This window comes from Capsella rubella, unplaced genomic scaffold (genome assembly GCF_000375325.1).
Source record: "Capsella rubella cultivar Monte Gargano unplaced genomic scaffold, Caprub1_0 scaffold_6, whole genome shotgun sequence".
NCBI lineage: Eukaryota > Viridiplantae > Streptophyta > Magnoliopsida > Brassicales > Brassicaceae > Capsella > Capsella rubella.
In genome coordinates, this window is record NW_006238918.1 from 7,435,655 (window position 1) to 7,460,717 (window position 25,063).

At 35.9% G+C, this 25,063-nt stretch overlaps 9 protein-coding genes across 10 annotated transcripts; 4 read left to right on the plus strand and 5 right to left on the minus strand.

The window, feature by feature from the left end:
- The first annotated feature begins 702 nt into the window (after positions 1 to 702).
- On the plus strand, positions 703 to 2,874 carry LOC17881369. The gene has a single exon (XM_006287160.2). The coding sequence runs from the start codon at positions 780 to 782 to the stop codon at positions 2,781 to 2,783; it is 2,004 nt and encodes a 667-aa protein (XP_006287222.1). The 5' UTR covers positions 703 to 779; the 3' UTR covers positions 2,784 to 2,874.
- Positions 2,875 to 3,136: 262 nt separating this feature from the next.
- LOC17883846 (vesicle-associated membrane protein 714) lies at positions 3,137 to 5,037 on the minus strand. The gene is made up of 4 exons (XM_006286501.2): positions 4,716 to 5,037; positions 4,263 to 4,453; positions 3,911 to 4,074; positions 3,137 to 3,575 (listed from the first exon to the last, which is right to left on the minus strand). The coding sequence occupies exons 1-4, from the start codon at positions 4,933 to 4,935 to the stop codon at positions 3,485 to 3,487; spliced, it is 666 nt and encodes a 221-aa protein (XP_006286563.1). The 5' UTR covers positions 4,936 to 5,037; the 3' UTR covers positions 3,137 to 3,484.
- A 295-nt stretch (positions 5,038 to 5,332) lies between these two features.
- On the plus strand, positions 5,333 to 7,935 carry LOC17881897 (GPN-loop GTPase 2). 2 transcript variants are annotated; one of them, XM_023780976.1, is made up of 11 exons: positions 5,333 to 5,429; positions 5,750 to 5,875; positions 6,158 to 6,202; positions 6,301 to 6,380; positions 6,466 to 6,540; positions 6,621 to 6,724; positions 6,829 to 6,985; positions 7,067 to 7,154; positions 7,254 to 7,326; positions 7,407 to 7,537; positions 7,657 to 7,935. In XM_023780976.1, the coding sequence occupies exons 2-11, from the start codon at positions 5,784 to 5,786 to the stop codon at positions 7,706 to 7,708; spliced, it is 897 nt and encodes a 298-aa protein (XP_023636744.1). In that variant the 5' UTR covers positions 5,333 to 5,429; positions 5,750 to 5,783; the 3' UTR covers positions 7,709 to 7,935. The 2 variants fall into 2 exon arrangements, with proteins under 2 accessions (XP_023636744.1, XP_023636745.1); XM_023780977.1 differs by having other exon boundaries at positions 5,356 to 5,390.
- Positions 7,936 to 8,187: 252 nt separating this feature from the next.
- LOC17882942 (NAC domain-containing protein 90) lies at positions 8,188 to 9,307 on the minus strand. The gene is made up of 3 exons (XM_006288456.2): positions 9,148 to 9,307; positions 8,568 to 8,854; positions 8,188 to 8,473 (listed from the first exon to the last, which is right to left on the minus strand). The coding sequence occupies exons 1-3, from the start codon at positions 9,305 to 9,307 to the stop codon at positions 8,204 to 8,206; spliced, it is 717 nt and encodes a 238-aa protein (XP_006288518.2). The 3' UTR covers positions 8,188 to 8,203.
- Positions 9,308 to 12,144: 2,837 nt separating this feature from the next.
- Positions 12,145 to 12,972, minus strand: LOC17884035 (protein FANTASTIC FOUR 3). The gene has a single exon (XM_006288606.2). The coding sequence runs from the start codon at positions 12,879 to 12,881 to the stop codon at positions 12,258 to 12,260; it is 624 nt and encodes a 207-aa protein (XP_006288668.1). The 5' UTR covers positions 12,882 to 12,972; the 3' UTR covers positions 12,145 to 12,257.
- Positions 12,973 to 16,196: 3,224 nt separating this feature from the next.
- Positions 16,197 to 18,911, minus strand: LOC17883074 (rho GTPase-activating protein 1). Its single transcript, XM_006287659.2, has 5 exons — positions 18,357 to 18,911; positions 17,531 to 17,651; positions 17,328 to 17,447; positions 17,008 to 17,238; positions 16,197 to 16,920 (listed from the first exon to the last, which is right to left on the minus strand). The coding sequence occupies exons 1-5, from the start codon at positions 18,794 to 18,796 to the stop codon at positions 16,462 to 16,464; spliced, it is 1,371 nt and encodes a 456-aa protein (XP_006287721.1). The 5' UTR covers positions 18,797 to 18,911; the 3' UTR covers positions 16,197 to 16,461.
- A 1,106-nt stretch (positions 18,912 to 20,017) lies between these two features.
- Positions 20,018 to 21,542, plus strand: LOC17883185 (peroxidase 60). The gene is made up of 4 exons (XM_006289718.2): positions 20,018 to 20,253; positions 20,347 to 20,526; positions 20,627 to 20,792; positions 20,969 to 21,542. The coding sequence occupies exons 1-4, from the start codon at positions 20,032 to 20,034 to the stop codon at positions 21,400 to 21,402; spliced, it is 1,002 nt and encodes a 333-aa protein (XP_006289780.1). The 5' UTR covers positions 20,018 to 20,031; the 3' UTR covers positions 21,403 to 21,542.
- Positions 21,543 to 22,173: 631 nt separating this feature from the next.
- Positions 22,174 to 23,202, plus strand: LOC17883129. Its single transcript, XM_006288720.2, has 2 exons — positions 22,174 to 22,366; positions 22,564 to 23,202. The coding sequence occupies exons 1-2, from the start codon at positions 22,231 to 22,233 to the stop codon at positions 22,944 to 22,946; spliced, it is 519 nt and encodes a 172-aa protein (XP_006288782.1). The 5' UTR covers positions 22,174 to 22,230; the 3' UTR covers positions 22,947 to 23,202.
- A 222-nt stretch (positions 23,203 to 23,424) lies between these two features.
- LOC17881555 (60S ribosomal protein L10a-3) lies at positions 23,425 to 25,012 on the minus strand. The gene is made up of 6 exons (XM_006288572.2): positions 24,951 to 25,012; positions 24,825 to 24,858; positions 24,373 to 24,595; positions 24,095 to 24,260; positions 23,783 to 23,988; positions 23,425 to 23,682 (listed from the first exon to the last, which is right to left on the minus strand). Exons 2-6 carry the CDS (start codon positions 24,827 to 24,829, stop codon positions 23,629 to 23,631), a joined length of 654 nt encoding a protein of 217 aa, XP_006288634.1. The 5' UTR covers positions 24,830 to 24,858; positions 24,951 to 25,012; the 3' UTR covers positions 23,425 to 23,628.
- Between the last annotated feature and the right edge of the window lie 51 nt (positions 25,013 to 25,063).

Below are 25,063 nucleotides of genomic sequence, written 5' to 3' on the forward strand. Positions count from 1 at the left end.
GGAAAAAGCCCAAACCGTTATTGTTTTGACTTCTTGTGCCTCACTCACACTCCTACGAAGCAAGTTTCTTTGACTTCTTGTGCCTCACATTCTCATTGTCTCCTCTGCACATAGAACCTATAACAATCTGAGCTAGAGACGTTGAGCTATTCAATTGTAAGCCAAGATTGCATATTGGAATATCACCATAGTTTTCATCTCTTTGATCGATCAATAAATCTTGAAGACTGCTTGCGGAGTGGAAGAAACATTGTTGTGTCATTGTGTGGTATGTTGTCTGGTTCCATCCATATCTAATAAATGATCTTGGCTCTACAACAGCTCTTTGTTTTTCTTTTGTGCAGTTGTAATTGTGGTCTCTGTGAACACATTTATCTAAGCTGTGTTGCAGATTTATCAGTCATAGTATTTACAAAGATGCTAGAGATATATCTCAAGACTTGAGAGTAACGTTAGGAATATGAAATTGCAGAAATGATTATCTTAGCTGTTAACACGTTAGTTGTTGAATTTTTTAAAAAATATATTATTGGGGTATTTTTATACTTGTATTATATTCATTGGTTGTTTTAAGATGATAAGATAATTTAATATGCAGGTTGTATACAGTTAGGAATATGTAAATTATTCAACTATATATTATAATAGTTTAGTTGAATTCGCAAAACATATGATGGTAACATTTAAGGTGGTTCGTTCACACATATGGAGTGCCACCTTGAGATCTCCAAAATATAATACAAACAGCATTCGAATCAGGAAAGATCGAAAACAGGAAAATGGATCCATCACACAAAATACTACCAATTCACAAATACCCTTTGACCATTTCGTCTCGTTTTGTTAATGATACTTGTAGAGGCTGCAATGTAAAAGCTCCCATCTATGGTGGCTACCGTTCCAACGAGCCTTCTTCTGCTGGTTTGTTCTTTCACAAAGAGTGTGCCGAGGCTCCATCAGAGATCCTTGACCATCCTTCTCATCCTCAGCATCCTCTCAATCTCCACAACTCTCTACGGAAACCATCTAAATGTAATCTATGTGGCAAGTCTTTTTTTTCTCCTAGTTATCGGTGTTCATCAGAATGCGACTTCACCGTGGATCTCACATGTGGGATTAATCCATTGCCGGTTACTATTGAACATCCAAAGTCTCATCATCATCCAGTTGTCTTCTTGAAAGAACCAGCAAAGCCGGGCCGGTGCCAATGTCAAATTTGCAAGAGTTATAACCGTGGGTGTTCTTATGCATGTCTTGAATGTGAAGTCCACTTTCATGTAGAGTGTGTCAATCTTTCACAAGAGGTGAATCATCCTTCTCATCCTCAACATCCTCTTGAGTTACTCGTATATGAATCACTAGATAGTGATGCCGAGAAGACATGTCTTCTATGTGGAGAACGACCAGACAAGGTGCTTTATCGTTGCTCGATATGCAACTTCAGCATATGCCGATTCTGTGCAAAAGATCCTCCACCTCTTGCTATAGAGCATCATAAGACGCACGAGCATCGACTTGTTCTCTTATCAAGACAAATCTCATTTGAATGTAATGCTTGTGGGATGCAAGGTGATCGAAGTCCTTACATGTGTATTCAATGCGGGTTTGTAGTCCATCGGACTTGTATCGATTTACCACGTGTCATTAACATCAACCGTCACGATCATCGCATCTCTCTCACTCATCATCTCGGTGTTGGGTATTCGAAATGTGGGATTTGTCGCAAAGATATAAGTCAATACAACGGGGCTTATACCTGCTCTCGTTGCCCCGGCTATGCTGCTCATTCACTATGTTCAACAAGAAAAGACGTATGGGATGGGGTAGAACTCGAAGGGACCCCTGAGGAGAACGAAGATATTGAACCTTTCAAAGTAGTGGGGGATAACTTGATCAAGCATTTCAGTCATGAAGAGCATAATCTAAGACTCAACAGGGACGATATCAATCGTGACGAAAGCTCACGTTGTGAAGCATGCGTCCTTCCTGTGTATTCCGATCCGATCTACAACTGTGAGGAATGTCGTTTCATTCTCCACGAGAAATGTGCTAATCTTCCAAAAAAGAAACGACATGTATTCAGCACAAAACCATTCAGACTATGGCCCAGACCACCACGTACATTTGCTAGCAAAGATTTTAGATTCCACGATGTTTTCCGTTGTAAGGCTTGTAGAACGAAGTCAACTGGTTTCAGGTACGTTTCTGATTGGTGGGTTCTAGATGTGCGTTGTGGTTCGCGTTCTGAACCGGTCATTCATGATGGTCACAAACATCCTCTATATTACGAGAGGAAGAAGAATCACTGTTGTGATGCATGTTATACACAGATAGATGATCATCTGCTTTGCTGTGATACTTGTGACTTCGATCTGGATTTAAGCTGTACCGATTTACCAAAAGTGGTAAAGCACAGCTGCGACGATCATCCTCTTTCCCTATGCTATGGCGAAAATGCAAACGGAAAATATTGGTGTGATATTTGCGAGGCGGAAACAGATCCAAGTAGGTGGTTCTACACTTGCTCTGATTGCGGGGTTACCGCACATATCAAATGTGTACTTGGAGACTTTTCACGTCTCATGCCAGGACGCATCATCAACTACAATAAAGTTATAGTTGAAGTGGTTCCTAACAACCATAGTTCTCGCCCATTATGTGCAGAATGTCACTCAAGATGCAGAGCCCCTATCATTTTAAAGCTTTGTGATCCATACACTGGATACATTTGTTCCGATGCATGTGCAGTGGCTATCACTACAACTAGGAGAACAACTATATAGCTCTTCATTTCATTCAATCGTTTCTCTTAAGTTTATTGGATGTAAGAGTTTCTTTCCAACTATCACCATGTAATACAGAGATATATACATACAAGGGTAAGGGTTTAGCATTTCCTGTGCTGAACCTATTTATTTACCTTTCTCTTCTCTAATGGTTTCTAAACGATTATTGCAAAACTTGCAATATGCTTTCGACATAAATGTGACAACAATCGAAAATAATATTTCCTAAGTTCCTAATAAGAACTTAAATCTGTGACAAAATTGCTGAAAATATAGTAGCAACCAATATGGTTTAATTAATAAGAACAGAGACAGGGATGAAGGGACCAAATATTTGTAAATCAGAAATGTAGACCAAGATGAAAACTCGAAGTCATTTTTAACAGCATAAATGACAAATATGTGATGTACATTGCAAATGCAAGAATTATAAAGAAACAGCAGATTGACTTTTGGAAATACAGAGAGCAAACTCACTCAAGTGACTAAAATCTACAAGACAAGGCAAGTGTTTAATGAGCCTCTGTATCATTTTGACATTTACAAGAGTTACATAAGCGAGAGGATCGTGACATGTAATCTCAAACTCACTGTCACTATCATGCAAAAACCAAGACTGGATTTTGAAAGGATGCGACTGAGTTGATTTACAAAAACAGTGGTCTGTTTCGGGTTACCTAAGATAAGGCCACCAGAGATTAAGATCTGCATGACGGTAAAGTGATGCCTCCACAGAAAGAGGCGATTATTATGTACAGGACAAAAACTATCAAGCACGTCAGCAGTACCCTGTTGAACACAAACAAGGATAGTCAAGACCGAAAGATTATAATAATTATCTGGATCACGTTGAATATGAAAGCATCAAAAGTTCAAAACAAAACAATTATGAAACTTCTCTACGCAGAGTTGGAACTAAGGCAGTATAGCTTCTCTCAGCCAATAATCAGAATATCGAGGAGAATTTCCCAAACTTAGAACTAATGTATCTCTAGTTTAAAAAATAAATTAGTAAATTATGCTGCAAAAAGGAGAGTTAAAACACATAGACTGTAGACAGGTGTATCTTTCTTAACCAAAATCAACGAAAAATAAGAGAATCTAGAGATGACAGAGATCCTTACAAGAGCTTAGCGTTTTTCATCCAAAGAGCTCGGCGGAGGCGCTTAGATTGTTTTTTGAAGTGGAATGCACTATCTTGCATTGTTGCTGTTTTATCAACAAGAAGCTCAATCCTATCACCTCTCTCCATTATTTTCTCAATGTTCTCAACCATGACTGATCGAATCTGTAAACCCCAAAACACAAAAATGAGAAAACTAACTTTTTCTACCAGAGATAACAATTAATGGTACATAGGATCCCATGAACCTTGGAACAAACTGAAACACTTCCACCAAAGATAGGTTAAGATAAGCATGTGAGCTAAAGCGACACAATCATACAACCTTCTTGATGAATAACATAGCAGTTTACCTCACTGACTTCTCCTCTAACACGATTGAGAGTATCAACACTAGGATTACTAGAGAAGAACTCCATCTGCTGATGCAAAACCCTTGAGAATTCATCATTCATTGCATAAGCTGGAGCCTGATGAGCAACTCTTCCGTAGTTTTTCATAAACCTCATATGAATATCTTCCAAATACGAAAATGGAATCCTCCCTATAAATCCAATCGCCAACACCAAAACATAAGTTACACAGAGTAGACTAAATAATTCGGAACCAATTACAAAGACTTCAAATCCATGGCAATTGGCATGTATCATCAGCCAAAGATGAATTCGAATTCTATTGAAGTCAAACTATTCTCGTCGACGTTTACAGTTGAAGAGCATAAGTCTCAAACAAACCCCAGAAATTTGGAGAAGATGAAATGATAGAGAAATTAGGATTCGGAGGAAGTTAAAGGGGAAAAGGCCTACTTCCGAAGGTATCATTGGCCATACAGAGAAAGGTAAGACCATCAGATCTAAGAATATGGAAGATGTAACGGTCTTGAGAGAAACAAAGTCTTTCATCGGCGATTTCCGGCGAAAGCTTCTCGAGGATCCGTCTCACTACGGCGCCTGTGTTTCCCGTAACGGCGCTGAATTCCGCTAATACCACCGTACCTCTCGCCACCACCGCATAAACAATCGCCATCGGAGAATCTTAAATCGGATGAAGTCGACGTTAGAGGGTGTGGATCACGCGCTCCGGCGGCGAGAAAGTTCAACGTCGGCTTTGCTGCGATCCAAGCACAGACTTTTTAAAATGCGAAGTTATAGGTTAGGAGCTAACGTTTCGAATAAAACCCCTTCTTTATTGTTACGTTTTTAATTGTCACCTACATATTATTTTGTAACATTTTAAACCCTTACCAATTGAATCAGCAGCTTAGGCAAAACTCAACGAACCGAACCGGCCAGAATTACGCTTTTCGGATTCGTTTTCGGATACACCAAATAACCCAATCGGGTCTTTCAATTTAATTTCGATCTTCCGGTTCGGTTCGAGTAAAATTTAATTAAAGCACTACGTTTTAAAAATACCGGTTGCGAGAGTCTCCACTGTTGACGAGCTACTTCGACGAGTCTCCGGTGAAACAGGCGACTGAGGTGAGCCTCTCGTGCTTCTATCTCCGACGAACTACACAGGCGAGCTTCTCTCTTTTCTAGTTTGTCTCGGGTTGAGTCAAAGATGAGGGTTATGTTCTTGAATCTGTGTTCTCTGCTTCTCTTTCGTCAGTGAAGTGTTTGTTGCATTATAAACTAGGGTTAAGAATTGGGTTAATAATAACAATGGCGGGAGTGTGTGTTCTCTGTTTCCGACTGAACAGATGAAATTTTCCGATTTCTATTGTGCTACCTGCTACGAGCTCAGTGATTAGACTGTTGTTTTGAAGGGCTTTGCTGTTCTCTACTGAATATTCATTGTGCTTTGAAATTAATGTGTTTTTTCCTTTGCTTCTGATCAGATTGGTGTCAGTCTTTTTCTTCTTCTCCAAGACCATGGTGTTTGGACAAGTAGTAATAGGTCCTCCTGGATCAGGCAAGACCACTTACTGCAATGGCATGTCTCAGTTCCTCCCTCTTATCGGCAGGTTCCATATTCTTTCTTTTTTCTCTCTCTTTTTGGATCTAAGAAAGAAGCGTACTTTTGTTTATGTACTCCTGTTTGTATTAGTTGTTTTCTCTGACTTTAGCTCTGTGACGTTCACAAAGTTTCAAACTTTAATTTACAAGATTGCTAAATTCTAGAAATTTTAGCTATTCATGTTTACTAGATTTGTAATGTTCTTGCTTCATCTATTTCTTGCAAGAGAGATTGATGAAGACTTCTTCGAAAGTATATTCTCTTAACATTGTGTTACTTTTTTTGGCAGGAAGGTTGCTATTGTTAATTTGGATCCTGCAAACGATGCATTACCGTATCCTTTTTTACACCAAAATTATAAAAATGGTTGCAATTGACGAATAGCCATGGAAAATTCTCCAGGTGTGAGTTGTTTCTTGACATTGATCTTAGTTATGAGTGTGCTGTGAATATGGAAGACCTGATTAAGTTAGAAGATGTTATGCAAGAACACTCTCTCGGTCCTAATGGAGGTGAATTTTACCTTCTTCATTCTCCTTTTATTCTTAATACTTTTATTTATCTTTGGTCAAATCAATAATATTTCTAATGAAACAGGTCTTGTATATTGTATGGAGTACTTGGAGAAAAACATTGACTGGCTGGAATCGAAATTGAAGCCTCTTCTGAAGGGTTAGCAACAATAAGTCTCTCCTTTTTGTTTTAACGTAATGCCACTTCGTTAAAGTAAAAAAGTTTCAAATTTTTTGCAGACCATTACATTCTCTTTGATTTTCCTGGGCAAGTGGAGTTGTTCTTCATTCATAACAGTACCAAGAATGTTCTCACGAAGCTGATAAAATCATTGAACCTTAGAGTATGAGCCGTTTCATACTTATTACCTACTTGCTAAATGAGCCTTATTGAGAGTCTACATATACATATATCTGATGAACTTTTGTTTGTTTGTTTGTTCTGCAGTTAACTGCTGTGCAACTAATTGATGCACATCTATGTAGTGATCCCGGGAACTATGTAAGCGCATTGCTTCTCTCCTTATCCACAATGCTTCATATGGAACTCCCACATATCAATGTCTTGTCTAAAATCGATCTGATTGGCAGCTACGGGAAGCTAGGTATCTTTTTCTTCTCTCATAACATCGATCTTGCAAAAGTATAGCATGGACTCACTAACTACCATCTCTGGTGTCATGTAGCTTTCAATTTAGATTTCTATACCGATGTTCAAGACTTGTCATACTTGGAGCATCATCTTGGTAAAGATCCTCGTTCTGCTAAGTACAGGTTGATATAAAACATTATCTGAACATACATGGAACGTTCAGTAAATTCCCGCTTAAAATGCACTCTCGATATCTGATGAGTTTGATGGTCTTATTACAGAAAACTGACGACAGAGCTATGTAGTGTCATTGAAGATTACAGTCTTGTAAATTTTACAACCTTGGATATTCAGGTTTAAGATCTCCCCTGCACCTCTCTCAATCTCTCTCACTCTGTGCAGGCATCTCATCACTATTTTGTTTTTGTTTCCAGGATAAGGAAAGTGTTGGGAATCTTGTAAAGCTCATTGACCAGAGCAATGGATACATATTTTCCGGCATTGATGCAAGTGTGGTTGAATACAGCAAGATTGCAGTTGGTCAAATTGATTGGGACTATAACAGATATCCTTTTTCACTAGAGTTTTGATTTTTCAACCATTTGCTTCTCTCATCAGTTGCTCTGATTTTTCGTTTTACTTCTACAACAAAAGAAGTTGTTTCTTTAACGATATAGTTTTCACAGTTGCGGCTGTGCAAGAGAAATACATGAAAGACGAGGAAACTCAAGACTGAGGACTCAAGACAGAGCTTGAAACTTCCAAAGAAGGCTGAAGAATCTGGTAAAAATCTCTCTGAACCAAACCATGTAAACATTTTAAGCCTAAACAACATTGATGATTATTACACAACTTTACCGGTTTTGGTTCATTGAATATGCTAATTTCGAGACAAGTAAACTAATCATAATTGATCACCTTTGTACCTTTTATATTTTCTGCCTATCAAAATTTATTCTGGCTCACTTTTTTCCTCAAAGTTGAGTATGCTACAACGTCAAGGTTTTTGACTTTTTGAGTTTCTGATACACACGTGCTCATGGCTCCCCACATTCTCAAGAGAACATCTCAAATGTCACCTTTTGGGACATTATTTATTCTTTGCTCAAATTCTCAAGTTACAAGGTAAAATAAAAAGAAAAGAATCTTTCAGGTCATAGAATTCAAACTAACAATAAGCAGTTAAAAACAACTTTAAATTTTGCATTGATTTATCAAATCTAGATAGCCTTCAAGACCAACTCAGCGGTTCCCATTCCCATATTGATTCCGTTAATCCACCTTCAACAAAGTCTATATTCGTGGAGAGATCAACATGTTCACCACCTGAAATCGAAGTTTCTGGTGAGCCTTCAACACGAAACGATGATGTCCCAGCTACTGCAACATCACTTGTAGGCATTCTCTCTGTCTGCAAAACTCCAACAGAAGGACGTCTATCAAAAGCTCTCGAGCTTCCTGTTGTTATGTAGACACGACATAAACTGAACTCATGTCTTAACTACAATATTGCAAGAAATCCAAAAAAAAAAAAAAACTTGTTAGTTAATTAAAAACTTTAATCAAGAACCATTTAGCTAAAACTTTTATTGTACCTTAGGTATTGTGGACGAGTTGACTGTTTCGTCAACGGCTTTGTACTCATTCATCTTCCATTTTGTTTTTCTTCCGGTTGGTGCTTTCCCGGTGTAAAAAACCATAGTTTTCTTGACTCCTATCATTCGGTTGTCTACGGAAAAGACTGGACCAGGTGATCCAGTTGCTTTCCAGTATCCTGAACCAGTGGTTCTGCTCGGTCTTCCTCCTCTAGCTTCGCGTTCTTGTCTTGGCACGAAGAAGAACCATTGCTCAGTGTCTCCTCGACATCTCTCTCCCGCAATATCTGCATATGTGTGTAAGTTTAATAAACCAACACTACCATATACTATAGTCTTTGTGTTATGCATGAGTCATATCAATCTGAAAATATTTGATTAAACCGACTAAACCGATCTATAATCGGGTAGCTATTTTTCTAAAACAAGAAAACCGAAGAACACCACAATGGAAAAGTTTACGTGCTATAAAAACCTAACTTGTGTTATGCCCTAAAATGACTAAAGTAACATACTAACATGATGATGTTTATGATGCCATAGTTAACAGCGGCATTAATCTGAGTGAGGTTTAACGTACTTGGAAGATGACTAGGCTCGACATCAAAGACGTCAAGAACAGGAATGACACGGTGCACCGAGACATCACTCCTTCCTTCGAGCTGGTTTCGTAGGTAGAACGCAACAAGTTCGTCTTCCGTGGGATAGAAGCGAAACCCAATTGTAACCTCATCAGCCATTTTTTTTTTGGTATGAGATCGACAATGAAACACACGGCTAGCTAGCTATATTATTAACTTAAATGTCATGGGGACTCATTGGCATTAAATAAGTTTGTCGAAGTAGAGATTGGTTTCTCCGAGTGAAAGGAGAAAAGTTCTCTACGCGTTTTTAGATTTTGTTTTAATTCCCTTTTTGTACGAGAGAGATTTGGGAACGACAACGATCTTTTTTGTGTATGTGTGTGTGTGTAGGTGTGTTAATTTGATTACTGTTTAGTAAACTTTTAAACGTACGAGAGCCACGTCTATTGAATAAGTCAATCCCTCGTCTTGCCGTCAAGTTTCAGTCTCTTTTCCTTAGGAATTTCTATCTTTTAACTTTTGCTTGCCAATTTTTTATAAAAAATTGTTCTTTCTGAAGCAAAAAAAAACTCAGTAACTTTCTAGTTTCTAGGGTTAAAGAACATGTAATGCAACGTAATATGATGATGTGCATGTGGTGTAATAACAAACTATTTAACCCCCAAAAAAAAACTATATGTATATATTATAGTTATAATTTGTAAAACTGAATTCTTATGTAAAAATTCTCGTTACTATAATTAGATATAACACTTTAGTTATTTACATACAAACTATGTAAGTATTAAGTAATGTAATAAGTTAATTAATAGAGATGAAGAAGACTTGGCTTTGGGGTATTTTAGTTAATTCAAGACATAAATTTGGCCATTTGCAAGTTAGTTATGTTGGTACATGCATTATCTTTTTATAGTTGCAAATTACTTTCCAAAGTTTAATCATTGAGTATGATTACATTACATGACGACTTCTTACATACCGTGATACTTTTGTACCTCATAGATCCCAGATTTAATTAAATAGAGAGTATACATCTTAGAGATGTTTGAATATGTAAGGTCTAATCAATCATATATAAATGCACAAAGAAAAAAAAAAGTCTAACTATTCATAACTATTGACCAAAATATTACAAATTAGAAACACTCTTCAAATCACCCATGTATAGACCAATACAGATAGATAATCACTGTCATGAAATATTATTAGGTGGAAGGAAGTGGTCCATATCAATAATTCGCTTTTGATCAAGTATTATTGCAGCGACTTTGGTTAATCTTAATCTCAATAACTTATATAACTTAAGAAACTAGTCAACTCGAGACTTTTTCCTAATGAACTAATGTGATTGTTTTTCTAATCAATATATAGAATTGTCAAAATGCAATTAGAACGTCGTCTACAAAATTTTGTTTGACATTTTGCTTGGTTTTGAAAAAGGTGCTTGATCACTAGAGCAAGGTAGACATAATTAACATAAGCAACGACGACGACTCATGCTTAAATGCTATACCCACGAGCCACTTACGACAAGTACCACCAATTATATACTTTTAGTCGTTCACGGATATAAAGAATCAACAAAAGAATTAATCCGAAGACTTCCAAACAAAATTTAATAAAACCATGCGTAGACAAGGTTTTGACAATCCGAAGACTTCTCTAGTTTTTATGAAGGCAAAGTCAAGGGAGAAGGAAAAAAAAAACATTAAACCAAATCGATCGAGATGGAACCACAGATAATTACAAAGGAACAATTAAAAATCTCTGTATTTATTTATTTTCTTATGTTACGACAAAATTGTCATCATACTAATAATTTTTTGAGAGGTGTCTTTTCTTGTGGCTAGCAATAGATTTGAGACTTGGTCCGTTCTAGCCAGCCAGTGGGGCTACAGAGAGACAAGTTTATTACGTAACGTTTTACTATTTTTAGAGCATAATTTGTGTCCTATTTCATTACAACGTGCGATTTTTTTTTCAATTAAAAAATATTGTTTTCTACTAACGTATGATACTACTATTAGTTATAATTTAGTGGGGAGCTTTTCATAATAAATTGAGTGAGCGTGGGGTTTCGTTATTAAACGAATTTGCATTAAAAACCGTATAAAGATGGCACTAACGTTTTTTAACAAAAAAAAAAAGATGGCAACAGGGTTAAAGAAAAACTTACGTTGTAACAAAAATTGATCTTTACTTTTTTTTGTACATGTTACATATTTTCTTGTTAATGAATGAGAAAGATGAGAAAATGTCAACTGAGTTAAAACTTACTTAGTAAACTGTAACGCAAAGATATGAGTTTCGGTTTTTGCCTTTATATGTTTCATCTTTTGGCGACAAAAGGGATCTTTTTCTACGAAATATGTCCTAAGCTCCGTAGAAGACCTAATGAAGACTCTTATTAATCGTATATTGACTTGACTTGACAATTTTAAAACGAACTTTCTAAAATAATATAACAATAATCAAATTGGTGCATTCGAATGAATCATCGTCCAGCATATGTGGGCTTTATTTACAATATCGATCATACACATCTCTGGGCCTTTGCTATACGATCATTGTTCATTTTAGAGTACTCCTACGAAAAATATCTTTTTTTTTTTTATTTTGGGTACACACGTTTACATTTGGTTATGAATCGACAACAATTGTACCTCTTAATTGTGTTGATAATTTTAAAAATTATTTTGTTCAAACATAGTAAATAAAAATATTTTTTTTGAGGTATAACTATAATATACTAGTGACTTTTTTTTTTTGTGTGGCCAAGAAGTCAAAAGAACCAAATTTTGTATGCTATATTATTTCCATATCTTCTTAATGTTATAAAATCTATTCTTCATGGATCACATAAACATGTTTCGCTTATATATGAATAAGCTTTTCCAAAACCCTTAACAGAAAACTAAAATCGAACTTCTCGATGATTGACCATATTAGTAGAATTGTAGAAGGGTATGATAAAAAAAACTCCGCAAAATAGCTTGAGCAACAAAAGCATGATTTAACTAGAAAACCGCATAAATTTAAAGAAGCTTTTACATTTTGATCTTGCGGAATAATTTAGGTATAAAATTATTATGTGAAATTGCAAAATTTATTGCTCTTCGTCGACATGCTTATGATCTTTCTCATTTTCTTCCTCTTCGTCGTCATGGTCGTCGTCCTCAGGCTGAACCAACTTCAACCTGAGTCGACCATCTTTACGGCTGGCTCTTAGAAACTCTCTCCTTGGAATCCTAACTTCTTCCAAGACAAGCCTTCCTTCTTTCCTATACGTCTTGAAGCTCATCCTATTCATCGCCGGAGGATACTCTCTCCGTTCCTTTCTTCTTGGTTCCCACTCTTCTAATTCATCGTTGCTGCTTCCATCATCTTTAACTTTCACTTCAACACCGTCTTCGTCATTAACGTTGACTTTCTCGTCTTCCAAGTCGTAGTAGCTCTCTGACCCTAGACCTTCAGTACAAAGCTGTAGGCTGCTGGTCTCGGCGGCTGAGGTTTTCTCGTAGGAAGAATGGGATGTCTCCCTGAAATGAAGCTCGCCGAATATCTCCGTAAACGGAGGCGGCGTTTCGTTGTCTAGGTCGGTGGTGGTGACGTGGAGCCCTTTGCTTGGGTTCCAAGGTGAAGTAGAGGAGAGAGTATCAAGAAGTGACCTTGGAGAGTTGTTTTGTCTTGGGTTCTCGAATATTCGGTGAAAGCTTCCATAGGCAGCCATTAGAAGAGACTGAGAATTTGCTCTCTCCTCTATCTTTTTTTTCTTTTCTTTTGGTTGGTTTTGATGAGGTTGTGAGAAAGATAGAAAGAGAAGAGAGGACACGAGATGAGCATGAAGGAGAAGATGGTATTGTCAAATATATATTCTTTAGAGGGGGGGATATTAAATTACTCGAATAAATTGATAAATATCGTTCTGTTATATTCAAATGGTAAAACATTAAATTAATTTAGTTGACATCTTTTTAGATGATGCATGATGACAATTATGTTCTAGTTGATTCTGTGACTTTTAGTATTAGTTGCTGCGTAGCTACCAATCATAAAAAGCAACTTCAAAGTGAAGGAATTCATATTTTTACTCGTCCTATAATTAGTCGTCTAGACCGATCGAGTACTTTTTGTATCTTATTAATTATATATATCTTACGTATGTAACATGAACTATTTTAGTATTGCATGCAATACATTAGTTAAGTATAAATCTTACTTGAATAACTGTAAATATGTACTTGAATAAATCAAAGATTTCTTTTTAGTGAAAGAATGAGGAGAATGGAATAAAGAGGAGCGCGACCAAGTGGTGCCAATTTTGGTGGCTATAAATTTATTTGGGCAATGCGAAATAACTTTTATATGGACAACTTATATATTCTTTTAGATTATGGAATCATACAAACCATTCATCTCTCTTTTCAAATTTTGTTGGATTTGATTTTTCCTTAAAATATCGCATCTTTGTATTAATATATATAATTATCTGCAACAATTTTTGTTTTTCAGGATCTCTTAAGTTTCAATGCTTTTTTTTTTTTTTTATTAAGGTTTTTATAGAAACACACAAGAAAAAAAGAGAGGGAAAGATTGTATATTGTAGCTACGTGGAAGTATTCTAGAGATATATATATATACAGTATAACCTCTATAAATTAATACTCGATAAATTAATACCTCGATAAATCAATAATTTTTTTCGGTCCCAAATTAGTTTTTCGGTTCAATTAGTATATCGATAAATTAATAATCACGATAAATTAATAAAAATTTTAAAAATACATAGGTCCCAACATTATTAATTTATAGAGGTTTTACTGTATATATAACAACAATTTATTTTTGTTTTGTCGACAAAAAGATACATTGAATTGCCAATGGTGGCAAACCACGACAGATTCGAGATGTAGTTGAGTCGCGATGGTGATTGGTTGGGACCGTGGGAGCCTCGTGATCCTCAACCACATAATCTAAATTTTCATGATATTCTCTTGTTACCAGGTGTTATGGCCGGATCACTAATCACAAATATACAAAACTGAATGAAGAAAAAAAAAGAAAATATCAATAAATGTATCGGTCAATAGTATGAAACCTATTTATTATAAACATATTTTAAGATATTTAAATTGTACACGAGTTTAAATTCATACACTACAACGACAATAAATTAAAACATAGACGACTTGGTGCAGTTGTGCTAGTAGGTGGTGGTGATGTCTGTTAATGTGGAATGGTCGGTCTTCTCATTATACCCGTTTCAGTATAGATATATAGGCTGCATTAATTTCATCTTTACACCATGGTAAATATCTAAGCACATATCCACATGCACCGTCACATATATATGTGCCCACATATACACTTTTCTTATAATGTAGATAATATTTTCGTTTATAGATATATAGTGCAAGATTTATAAAAATGAGAAGTTCTTTTCATGTATTTCTTTTGGGAAGGAAAAAAAAAAAAAAAAAAAAAAGGATATATGTATTTTCATTTGTGATGTATGAGAGGAACGTCTCCATAACAGTGGTCCGTGGAGACATGTCCGAATCTATCGATCAACCACCAAGCAGATATCACGACTTCACCTTTTCCACTACTTGGTCAATGACCAACGACATCTCCGTCGTCTTTACCTCATTTTATCTATAACTTTATCATATGTATATATACTCTCCCAAACACACGTAGACAATTATAAAGTCGAATAATTCTATAACACGAATTTTGATCAACGTCCACAAAATATGATTTAATCGTCAGTGACTGGTGGATTGGGATACCCAATCCATAGAATGGATCAGCCTTGATGTATCCTCTCCTAGTACGTATTGGAGCATTTTGCTCCTCGTAAGATTTATAGCCATTTAGAATCTTATTCCTCAATGTGTTCCCCTGACTTGATTTAACGTTTTCTAAACTTTAATATAATTATCTTTCGTTGATTACTAGCTCATTAATATTCGTATTCTTGTTGTATATCTAAAATTAGAATGTAACTAATACATGAATTATGAGATTTTATTTTGCTAAAGTAAACACATTAATTGTTGTATCATATTTGGTATGAGTGGACTATACTGTAGTTTATTTAAAACAATTAACAATATATGTTTTATATGGTCAAGTCATTATCAACATTATAGCCAAAATCTTTCATGCAAAAAAAAAAAAAAAGGTAATACCATAACAGAAATTAGTTATAAAAAATAAATAAAATACAATTGATAAACACACGTGAGAAATTCCAAGTGCCAACAAAAAAAATAAAGCATGGTCAAGAATGAATCCCATATCATAATTCATGGATCAATATAGTATTCCGATATAGTATTCCGATATAATGCGCATGATAATTCATGGATCAAAAATACGATTTTGTAGAAGTGTCTTTGATGCAAAGATCAACCAAAATATAAATAACTCTAAATACATCATTTTAGTTATAATTTTTAGAGTCGACTATACTAGTAAAACCTCTGTAGTTTAGATTGAGTTTTCTTTTGTATATTATGTGTTTATAAGTAAAATATTTCAGCTTTCATAAATATTAAATAATGATATGTATAGTATTAAAATATTGGTTTTTCTCTTTCAAAAGTATGTTCAATAAAATCATTATTTGGGAAAGGCGTATCCAAAATACGTGTATAATAAGTATGCAAAATGACGTGCAACCTTTTTTTATTTTATTTTTTGACCCACTAGAAAAAAGTTAACATGACCAGTATGCAATATGTTGAATTATTCAACTATATCACTAATGATATTCTCCTCTACAATATATGCTTTTGTCATGCACTTTTTTGTTTGGGGGTTTTCGAATGGTCCCTTGGTCCATTGAAGAACCAGATTTTTCTATCCATCTTTGTTTCCCATCATCTCAATTTTTTTTCTTTTTTTTTGTTGTGCGCTACTTTTATCAATATTTCGATTTTGTGACTAGTAAAACATGTTTACATTACATATATCATGTTTATTGTTGGTTCCATATATGTAATTAATTTGCAGTTTTTACGAACAATACCAAAGTATATAGGAAGAAGAAAGACCATGCTTCACCATTTTCATAGTCAGGAGACGAGAGAGACGCCGGTTCAATACGGTTTACAAGTTTGGTTTGGTATTGGTATGGACGGTTTATCACAAAGAAGGCAATTGAGAACATTGACCAAATAAATTTATAGAACAAAGACATCAACAGAAACCACATTAACACATACAAAAACGAAGCAAGCAAAACATTTGATTCTGAAGAACAGCTCAAGTCCTCTCAATGGATTCTCTTTGCTCCTCTTTCTTCACCGCCAAGCTTCAGTACGCTCTACCCTTGAACCTACACGGCTCAAGTTGGTTAATCCCTTTGTACTACTCACAGGCCACTGAGCTGGAGGAGCCAGAGTCAGCACCTGTAGGTCTGAGTCGCTCCATCCCCTGGTTTGACATTTTCCACAGTCTGATTCTCTCTGTTCAGATGCATTGTTCTCTGGGATTAATTCGTCTGATATCTCGCTGCTTGAACTCTGATTTTCTGTATTTTCGACGTAGTCTGATTGCGTCTCATCACTCTGCTCAATGGAGTTAAAAGCCAAAGACTGTGAAGGACTTTGGTGACCGCTCTCATCAGAAGGTTCTAAAGGGAATACATGAGCTTGCTCGACCACTGAGTCTTGCCTTTCCCTTAGAATTTTTTCGATTAGTGTCTTGAGGAAGTTCATCACTTGAACCGCATACATCAGTGCTGTCAATGGATCATCCATCTACAATAAAGAGTATTTCTCAATCATTTTTGTTTAAATCTGACTCACACTGGTAAAACTTGATAATAGACCTTGTCGCAGACTCACCTGTGTCATATTAGGTGCAAAAACCATGGCAATGTTGCGTGAATTCATCTTGTTAAGATGTTCATACTGAACAACATCAGCCATTAGATTGATGGCCCAATCAAGCAGAGCAGCTTCTGTAGGTGGAAGAAGCCTAACAAGCTCGACATATTCCTCTTCTGTTTGGCACTGCATCACCTGTTCAGGTGACAACGAATCAAGAACGCTTGTAGGGAGTTCTCTAAACCATGCCTGTAACAGAAAATTAGAAAGAAAAAAGATCGAAATTAATATATAATTATTGCAGAACGAAATACAGTGCTTCTGCTTAAATTACATACCTTAATAAGCCCTGCCAAACAGTGAACATCGATTCGTTCAGGTATAAATCCTCGGTTTAGTTGCTCCCTAACCGCCTCTTCCTCGCTATTCTCAGCAGTAAGTCTAAAAATGCCCTCTGCCTGACAAAACCGAAAGGACGAAGTGATTACATGGAAAACTTATAATATGTTCACTTTGGAGGAAACTCAATGAAGCAACATACCTGCAAGCCTCCTTGACCATATAAATAGTTTTGCATCAACAAAAGTATGGTTGGTACACAATTGCCTCTTGAGTCATATGATAATTGCATTGATTCCGTTGATACCCCAAAGACTGTTGCACTAAAGTGATGAGATAGCAAACGAGGTAAGGAGTTAGACAGTGACCAAGAGCCAATTATACTAATAACAATTATTTCCCAGAAGAGCAAAGTTGCAATGCATAGGCAGAGTTTTCCCCATTTTTAAATAGTTGGATAAACAATGCAACCTTCTCATAATCTGACTACATGTAAGACATAGTATCTCGGATGGTTTCACATGGGTCAATAGCCCAACGATCTACACACAGAATGAGCCAATATATGTTGCAGCGGAAACATAAAGCTCTAAGCTCCTGATGAGACTAAAAACTGAGAGAGACAAGACTCCGGAATAATGAAGGATTCCACTCTTTTTGGTTTCACTGATTCCACAGAAACATACAACCTAACCTTAGATGTTCCAGAACTAGAGGTTATACAGACAAGGAAGCCTAATCAGAAGCACTCTGTATCCATCTACAACCGATGCTCACCCGGAAAATGCAAGGTAAGATTGGATGCTTGCTATATAACATCGATCATAGTAGTGAGAGAGGCATATTTTAATCACACTGAAGATCAAATTACGATCCTAATTGTAAAGTTCTTGAAATGTTGTACCTTTCTACCACAATACAGATACTTATGAATCTCTACAAGAGAACTAAAACTCGTAGCTCATCACCCTTAAAAACCCTGATTGCAGGAAACAAAAGGAAGGATCTTTGGAGTTTGGACAATGTACCTGGCGCTTGGAGATCGTCTGTGAACTTCAGGCTCAAACTCAACAGGCAAACCCAAGAAGCCATTGAAACGATCGAAGGTAACGTGAGCCACGTGGCGGACATTGGTAGGCCATCCGATCTCCATACTACAGAGCTCCCTCCGATTACTCTTACAAGAAATCAAAGATCTCCTGAAAATGGCGACAAGGAGAGCCAACAACGAAATCTGATCTTCCCCACCATCGTCTTCTTCTTCTTCTTCTACTCCATCGGTGCTGCTCCGTCTTCTCAAGTCTTGTTCCTCGATTGAGCCATGAAAGTCAACATCTTGCGAGAATCCAGCAACTGGGTTCCTCCGGAGAGCAGCCGCATTGTAGGATAAGGAAGAAGGCGAAGGAGAAGAAGAAGAAGAAGAAGGAGAAGCGCTTGGAGATGAAGGGAAGTGAAGGACTTCAGTCATGGCGCTTTCAGACAGATTGATTGATTTCACACAAAAAAGGAAACAACTTTAATTGTTCAAATGTGGGATTTTTGAAGACGAGAAAAGTTACAGAGCTCGAAGATTGATGATTAGTATTTTTTTTTTTTTTTTTTTGTCAAACAATTGATGATTAGTATTTAGTAGGTTTGGTTTGGTGGGTATTAACTGGTAATTAACTGGAAACTGTTTTGATTCAATTATTCAAACCCTAGTTTTTATTTGATTAACCAATCACAAATCAGTAAGTAACCGGTGAATACAAATAAATAATTTTAACGAAATATTGTGGTAAACAATATCAAAATAAGTTTTAAAACTGAGAGAAATGGTAATAAGATAATGTATAATTATATATAGAACATACTCCATAAATATATGAGAGCATAATTCGGAAAAACAAAATTTCAGTCGAGTAGCGAAATTCCAGGTAAGCAACAAAGCAAATGAGGTCAAATAAAATGACTAAAGATATAGTTTTGTATGATTGATAACTCTAATGATAGTTCATATAGTTCACTTAGGATTGAGATTAATTCATATGAATACCAATAATGTTAAACTATTAGAAGTCCATAACCATAAGTATTCTTTTTTTTTGAATGCATTACGTTTTCTGATTATGTCAAAGTCATTATCCACACTAACTATATATGATTTTATGATAAACAAATGATTAAAGAAATTGGTTTTCATTAAGTATTAACTATTCTTACATCTTTTTTTTTTTAAACCCTTGATATATTATTATTAATGTTTGAAGTCCTTGTCACAATGGATTTCGTTTGCGGCAAAATCAGTATTCTTTAAATAATTTTTGCACGTCTTTCTAAAATATGAGACCATGTTTATGTTATGTGCGTAGATTAGTAGTATCCACGTATCCATATAATACACTATTCAAAAGTTTGATCCAGAGTCGCTAACCAGGATTAAAGAAAACACTTCTTTTTTTGAGAAATTATTATTAAAAAAAATAAAATAAAACAGTTTTTGAATTTGATAAAATAACATGAGCTAGGGATCTTATTGTGTGTTTAAAGAGTGAATGAACAAGAATCAAATATTATATCCATGAACGCACGTTGGAGAATCGTGCTTGCCACACATGTTATGTATATATTGTTATAAACTTTGAACACTACCTATAAAAGTTGTAACATTTTACTACGGTTTCCCATATACCGGGGAATTCATATTCAAAGTGTCAACCAAAAATGGCCGTGAAGATCTTCTCGACCACTTCAGTATTGATTCTCTCTATTGCTCTGCTCAGCTTCGGCCATTGTTGTTATGGCCAGCTTCGAGTTGGATTCTACAACAAAGATTGCCGAAACGTAGAAAACATCGTCTTTAGAGTTGTTCGAGAGGCATTCATCAAGGATTCATCCCTTGCACCCGCAATGATCCGCCTTTATTTTCACGATTGTTTTAGCAATGTAAGTGTAATTGGTTAATACAACAAATTTCTAGAAGTATTGTTCTAATATATAAGTATTAATCTTTGATGCATGTATTGAAAATGTATATAGGGATGTGATGCATCGCTTCTTCTAGATGGTACGAGCAGTGAGAAAAAGGCGTCACCAAATCTTAGCGTACGAGGATACGAACTGATTGATGACATTAAAACTGCAGTCGACCTAGAATGTCATGAGATCGTTTCTTGTGCTGATATCATTGCTATCGCGACTAGAGATCTTGTTAATCTTGTAAGCAAATCCACCTCAGTTCTTGTTACTACATACATCTTGCATTTTATATATGTTATGTTTTCCTAATCTGGCTGCCAAAAAAACTCTATATGATCAGGCAAGTGGAGGAAAAACATGGTATGCGATACCAACAGGACGATTTGACGGTGTGGTCTCTTTGGCTTCGACTGTAGATTTGCCATCTCCTCGTATGACCGTCTCTCAAACCGCTCAGAAATTTGCTGACAGGAAACTTAGCCTTACCGATATGGTTCTACTTCTTGGTATGTAGAATAAACATATTACAACATTCTTCTTCACATTGTTACCAAAATATATATATATATATTACAACATTCAAAGAATATAAACTACTACTAGGTTATATGTTCTCTAGTCTTAAATAGTATAAATTCATATATGACATTTTTAATGGTTTTATTTGAGTATATAATTATAGGTGGACATACGATTGGAGTGGCACATTGTTCGTTCATTATGGATCGATTATACAATTTTCAGAATACTAAACAACCTGATCCATCCATGGACTCTAAATTGGTCCAAGACCTAAGAGCCAAATGTCCTCAGGGTTCGTCAAGTGATGGCATCATTAATCTAGATCAAAACCTAACGAGTTCGAATACTATGGATGTATCTTTCTACAAAGAGATAAATTCTCGCCGAGGAATCCTCCACATCGATCAACAACTTGCCATCGACGGAATGACGAGTAAGCTAGTGTCGGATATAGCCAACGGTAACGATTTCTTGTCAAGGTTTGGTCAGGCAATGGTGAATTTGGGATTCGTGGGAGTTAAAAATAAGGGTAACGGGGAGATAAGAAAATCTTGTCGTTCTTGCAATAGTCCATTTTTTTGCGCAACTAGTTAAAACTTAAAAAACTAGTTGCCGGCCGTGTGTGTTTCTTCTTTTTATTATCATGTGTTTTTTAACAAGTTTTGTAATCCATCTTTGTAATTTTAATTTGAGTGATCTTGTTTACTTACTTTTTTATGTTGTTGACCTCCTAGTACTGGTTCAGCTCAAAGTTATAAAAATTGTGAATGATATTACTTTAATGGGATATAAATGATGCAACCACTGACTAACACTGTTAATTACTGTTGAGCAAACCTTCACGGCTCATTAAAAGTTTTTTTTAAAGGACAGTTGCGAAATATATGTTTCCCCACTAGCTAGGCTTTCTACTCTTAGTATCATTTTTAAACTCTAGCGAGTGAAGATGGTTAAAGTATAGTTAATACCCCGCATAAGATAGAGTTGCTAGGATTGTTATAGTAGTAAGTATGGTTCAAGTAATGCAGTTTAAATGCTGCACTAATAAATTGAACAAGGGTATAAATGTGTTTTTAAGAATATATGTTGTCACTAAGTAATAGATCGAACCCCCCCTTCTTTGCATAAATCAAAGTTCGAACACTTGAATTATTTGAATCTAACAAATTGTTAGGTTGAATAAAAGTTTGCAGCAAATATGAAGGTGGGATGAATTAAAGAGCCGTTAATATAGAAGAAAATGGAAAAGTACGTTATCTATTTTTCGTAAAGCCAACCACCAAAACTATCAACTCATTTTGGTTCCTTTAATAATCATTTCTTTTATATAAACCTTCCACATACGTTCCCCATATCTCACTCAAGATATCTGAAGCCATCAAATCCATAAACCTATTTTGTTTTAGTTTGAGCTTTATCGAAATGGCGAACCAAGCAACCCTTGCAGCATTCTTCCTTTTCGCTTTAGCCGTCTTCTCCAACTTAGAGCTCTCGGCTTCTTCACTTGTTAGCGGCAAGGTCTCCTGCCTTGACTGCCACCGTGATTTCGACTTCTCAGGTTTACTCTTTTAACTAGTTCAATCACATAGTGTGTGTGTCATCGAAGTTTCTAACTTATGATATCATATTGCAAATCATTTACACTACTGGTCCTATTTTTATCTAACTTTTAGTCAAAAGGATTATGAGAGTTGATATATACACTATAAGTTTCTTGATATCTAGATCATTTGTATTGTATATGATTGTTTTCAGGCATTAAGGTGCTCTTAAAGTGCGACGGAGAGAAGAAACAGATAACCGCGATGGCGGCTTCTGACGGATCTTTCCGGTCAGTGCTTCCCGCAGCTGACAAAAAGGGCTCCATGAATTGTCTTGCAAAGCTCTTGGGAGGTCCTGACCAACTCTATGCGCACAAACACGATTTGTTCTCTGAACTCGTCATGTCCAAACACGATTCCAAAGTTTTAACTACCTCAAACCCACTTGCCTTCTCTCTCTCCTGCCCTAAACCAACCCAAGATAATGTCGGAGATATGATTGGAGATTCGAAGACAGTTAATTTTCCGGGGATGGGAAGTTTTGGATTCCCACCTGCCAGCTTCTTTCCCTTCATACCAATCATTGGTATCCCATGATTTGATTAAAAGTTAAGTACTTTAAAGACATATCTATACACATATGTTTTAGTTGTTTACGTGTGAATCTGCTACGATTAAAGCCAACAAAGACGAAATGTTAGCAAGTTTATATTGTTTTGTCTAGTGAAATATATATAAAGTATGTTTAAGTGTTAAGAAAATGTTGTTTATTGGGTTCTTGTAGTTTTAAATCAGTTGAACGAGTTTGATGTAATAAAAAGATTGGGTTAACCAAACGATATAGACGGTACTTTGTGATATTCTATGTTTTATATTTTTCAAACACAACCAAGAAACTGATTAATGGTGCTCTAAGCAAGAAATCGAAATATCAAAACAGAATCGGATTTTATATAGCACCTAGATAACAGAGCCGAGTATATAAATTTTACAGCATCGCATTTGGTTTGATTTGAGAAACGTTAGGACGACTTAAAGACAAACTAAAACAATATTGATAAACAAAGATCGCTCAAAACTTGAAAACTTGGGAATCCACTAATGATAATAGTAATCAACAATAAAAGCAAAATTGTCTTTAAACAAAATCTTGATCCTACCAAGTAAGGATTCTGAAATTTTAACCCAAGATGAATAAGGCTCATGACAGAAAAAGAAAATCAAATTTCCTCAAAGTGTGATGATGATACCTTAAGAGAAACTTTGTAATAAAAAAAACTTAGAAAACCCTGTTTGGTGGACTCATGGTACTCTTCAAGTACAAGCACCTCACCTGCAGATAAAATTCAACAAACAACTTGGGTTTAGAAACCGCTAAGTGAAAAATCGAGAAAGATGGAGAAGAATTGTTTCAAGAGGGTGTTGTTACTAACATTTTGCCAGTTTTTCTTCAAGAGTGAAACAAGGAAGTTAACACTCATCTGAACATTCTGAAAGATCTGCTTCTCTTCCATGGAGAGATTCCCGACAGCGACTCCCATACAGAGAACCTTCTTGAGCTGGAACTTCACTGTTGCCTTTGTCTCATTCACTTTGGCTTCCAAAGACTCTTGGTGGCTAACAAGAGTTGGGAACTTTCCTGTTTTGATATTCAAAAGAGCCAAGATTTATAAATATTTGAGATCAAAACATGTCAAATGAAGAAGATGCTAGAAATGGATACATAAGGTGACTAAGAGACATGCCTGCCTTGTTGAGACCAGGACCAAGAAGACGAGGAATCTGCTTAATGACAGATTCGGAAGCAAGGAAAGCATGGTACTTCTTAGCAAGCTTCTTAACAAGTTTCTTGTTCTTGTTCAGCTTCTTAAGAGCTTCAACATCCATAGAGTCCAACCCAATCTTCTCAGCCTACACAAAACCAACCTAAAATTATACTACGACCCATAACATTTTCAAAGAAAACACATAACTTGACACACAAAAAAGACTTGTATTTGAGGAAAAGACAAGATTTGAATACCTCTTCGACATGCTGAGCGTCTCCGAGCATGCAAATCTTCATCTTAGGCCTAGGAATGTGAGGCAACTTAACGGAACCGCTAAACCTCTTGTCCTTTTGAGGGTCATAGTTCTTAAGACCAATCTGGAGTTCAATGGTCTCAGTGAACTTGCGTGGCTTTGTCTCCTTACAATGAGTAATAATGGCGGATATCGCCTCTCTCACCGCTTCACTCTGAAGCTTACTACACCATTCAAAAACTCAAACTTTAACCTTCTATAAACCCAAAATGACAAAATAAAGCACATAGAAACCAACACCTTAACAATTCCAATAGTTCTGCATAAAGTTTCAAGATTTTTCACCTAAGCTATCTATGATTACAGCAATTTGATGCAAGTACCCAAATCAACAAGCCCGATTAATCATTTGATAAGAAGAAACACATATAACGTTGATTTGAGAATACGAACCTCATTTTGACACTTCCTCAAACAAATTTGCTTCCTGAAATTTCAGAAAAAAGACAAGAAAATAGTTAACAGTGTTGTCGAGAAACGTAGAAAGAATTCTCAGAACGAGTGAAGAAGATGATGAACCTGTGGGAAGATCGGAAAACAGAGAAAGAACGGCGAGAGAAGCAATCCTCTGTAACTTATATGAAACCAGAGAGGAGATTAACTCTAGCCCTAATTATTTCTGCTCTTTGAAG

Excerpts from the sequence above, each read along its gene's own strand:
- LOC17884035 (XM_006288606.2), bottom strand. The coding sequence starts at position 12,881 with ATGGCTGCCTATGGAAGCTTTCACCGAATATTCGAGAACCCAAGACAA.
- LOC17881369 (XM_006287160.2), top strand. The coding sequence starts at position 780 with ATGGATCCATCACACAAAATACTACCAATTCACAAATACCCTTTGACC.
- LOC17881897 (XM_023780976.1), top strand. The coding sequence starts at position 5,784 with ATGGTGTTTGGACAAGTAGTAATAGGTCCTCCTGGATCAGGCAAGACC. Across the intron at positions 5,876-6,157 it reads TTCCTCCCTCTTATCGGCAG|GAAGGTTGCTATTGTTAATT; the intron begins GTTCCATATTCT and ends TTTTTTTGGCAG. Across the intron at positions 6,203-6,300 it reads CCTGCAAACGATGCATTACC|TTATGAGTGTGCTGTGAATA; the intron begins GTATCCTTTTTT and ends CATTGATCTTAG.
- LOC17883074 (XM_006287659.2), bottom strand. The coding sequence starts at position 18,796 with ATGACTGAAGTCCTTCACTTCCCTTCATCTCCAAGCGCTTCTCCTTCT. Across the intron at positions 17,239-17,327 it reads GTTTGGCAGGGCTTATTAAG|GCATGGTTTAGAGAACTCCC; the intron begins GTATGTAATTTA and ends TTTCTGTTACAG. Across the intron at positions 16,921-17,007 it reads TTGCACCTAATATGACACAG|ATGGATGATCCATTGACAGC; the intron begins GTGAGTCTGCGA and ends TCTTTATTGTAG.
- LOC17881555 (XM_006288572.2), bottom strand. Across the intron at positions 24,261-24,372 it reads ACGCTCAGCATGTCGAAGAG|GCTGAGAAGATTGGGTTGGA; the intron begins GTATTCAAATCT and ends GGTTTTGTGTAG. Across the intron at positions 23,683-23,782 it reads TGAAGAAAAACTGGCAAAAT|GTGAGGTGCTTGTACTTGAA; the intron begins GTTAGTAACAAC and ends TTTTATCTGCAG.
- LOC17883129 (XM_006288720.2), top strand. The coding sequence starts at position 22,231 with ATGGCGAACCAAGCAACCCTTGCAGCATTCTTCCTTTTCGCTTTAGCC. Across the intron at positions 22,367-22,563 it reads CCGTGATTTCGACTTCTCAG|GCATTAAGGTGCTCTTAAAG; the intron begins GTTTACTCTTTT and ends GATTGTTTTCAG.
- LOC17882942 (XM_006288456.2), bottom strand. The coding sequence starts at position 9,307 with ATGGCTGATGAGGTTACAATTGGGTTTCGCTTCTATCCCACGGAAGAC. Across the intron at positions 8,855-9,147 it reads CGAGCCTAGTCATCTTCCAA|ATATTGCGGGAGAGAGATGT; the intron begins GTACGTTAAACC and ends ACACATATGCAG. Across the intron at positions 8,474-8,567 it reads ACTCGTCCACAATACCTAAG|TTAAGACATGAGTTCAGTTT; the intron begins GTACAATAAAAG and ends GCAATATTGTAG.
- LOC17883846 (XM_006286501.2), bottom strand. The coding sequence starts at position 4,935 with ATGGCGATTGTTTATGCGGTGGTGGCGAGAGGTACGGTGGTATTAGCG. Across the intron at positions 4,454-4,715 it reads GGCCAATGATACCTTCGGAA|GGAGGATTCCATTTTCGTAT; the intron begins GTAGGCCTTTTC and ends TTGGATTTATAG. Across the intron at positions 3,576-3,910 it reads ATGAAAAACGCTAAGCTCTT|GGTACTGCTGACGTGCTTGA; the intron begins GTAAGGATCTCT and ends TGTGTTCAACAG.
- LOC17883185 (XM_006289718.2), top strand. The coding sequence starts at position 20,032 with ATGGCCGTGAAGATCTTCTCGACCACTTCAGTATTGATTCTCTCTATT. Across the intron at positions 20,254-20,346 it reads TTCACGATTGTTTTAGCAAT|GGATGTGATGCATCGCTTCT; the intron begins GTAAGTGTAATT and ends AAATGTATATAG. Across the intron at positions 20,527-20,626 it reads CTAGAGATCTTGTTAATCTT|GCAAGTGGAGGAAAAACATG; the intron begins GTAAGCAAATCC and ends CTATATGATCAG.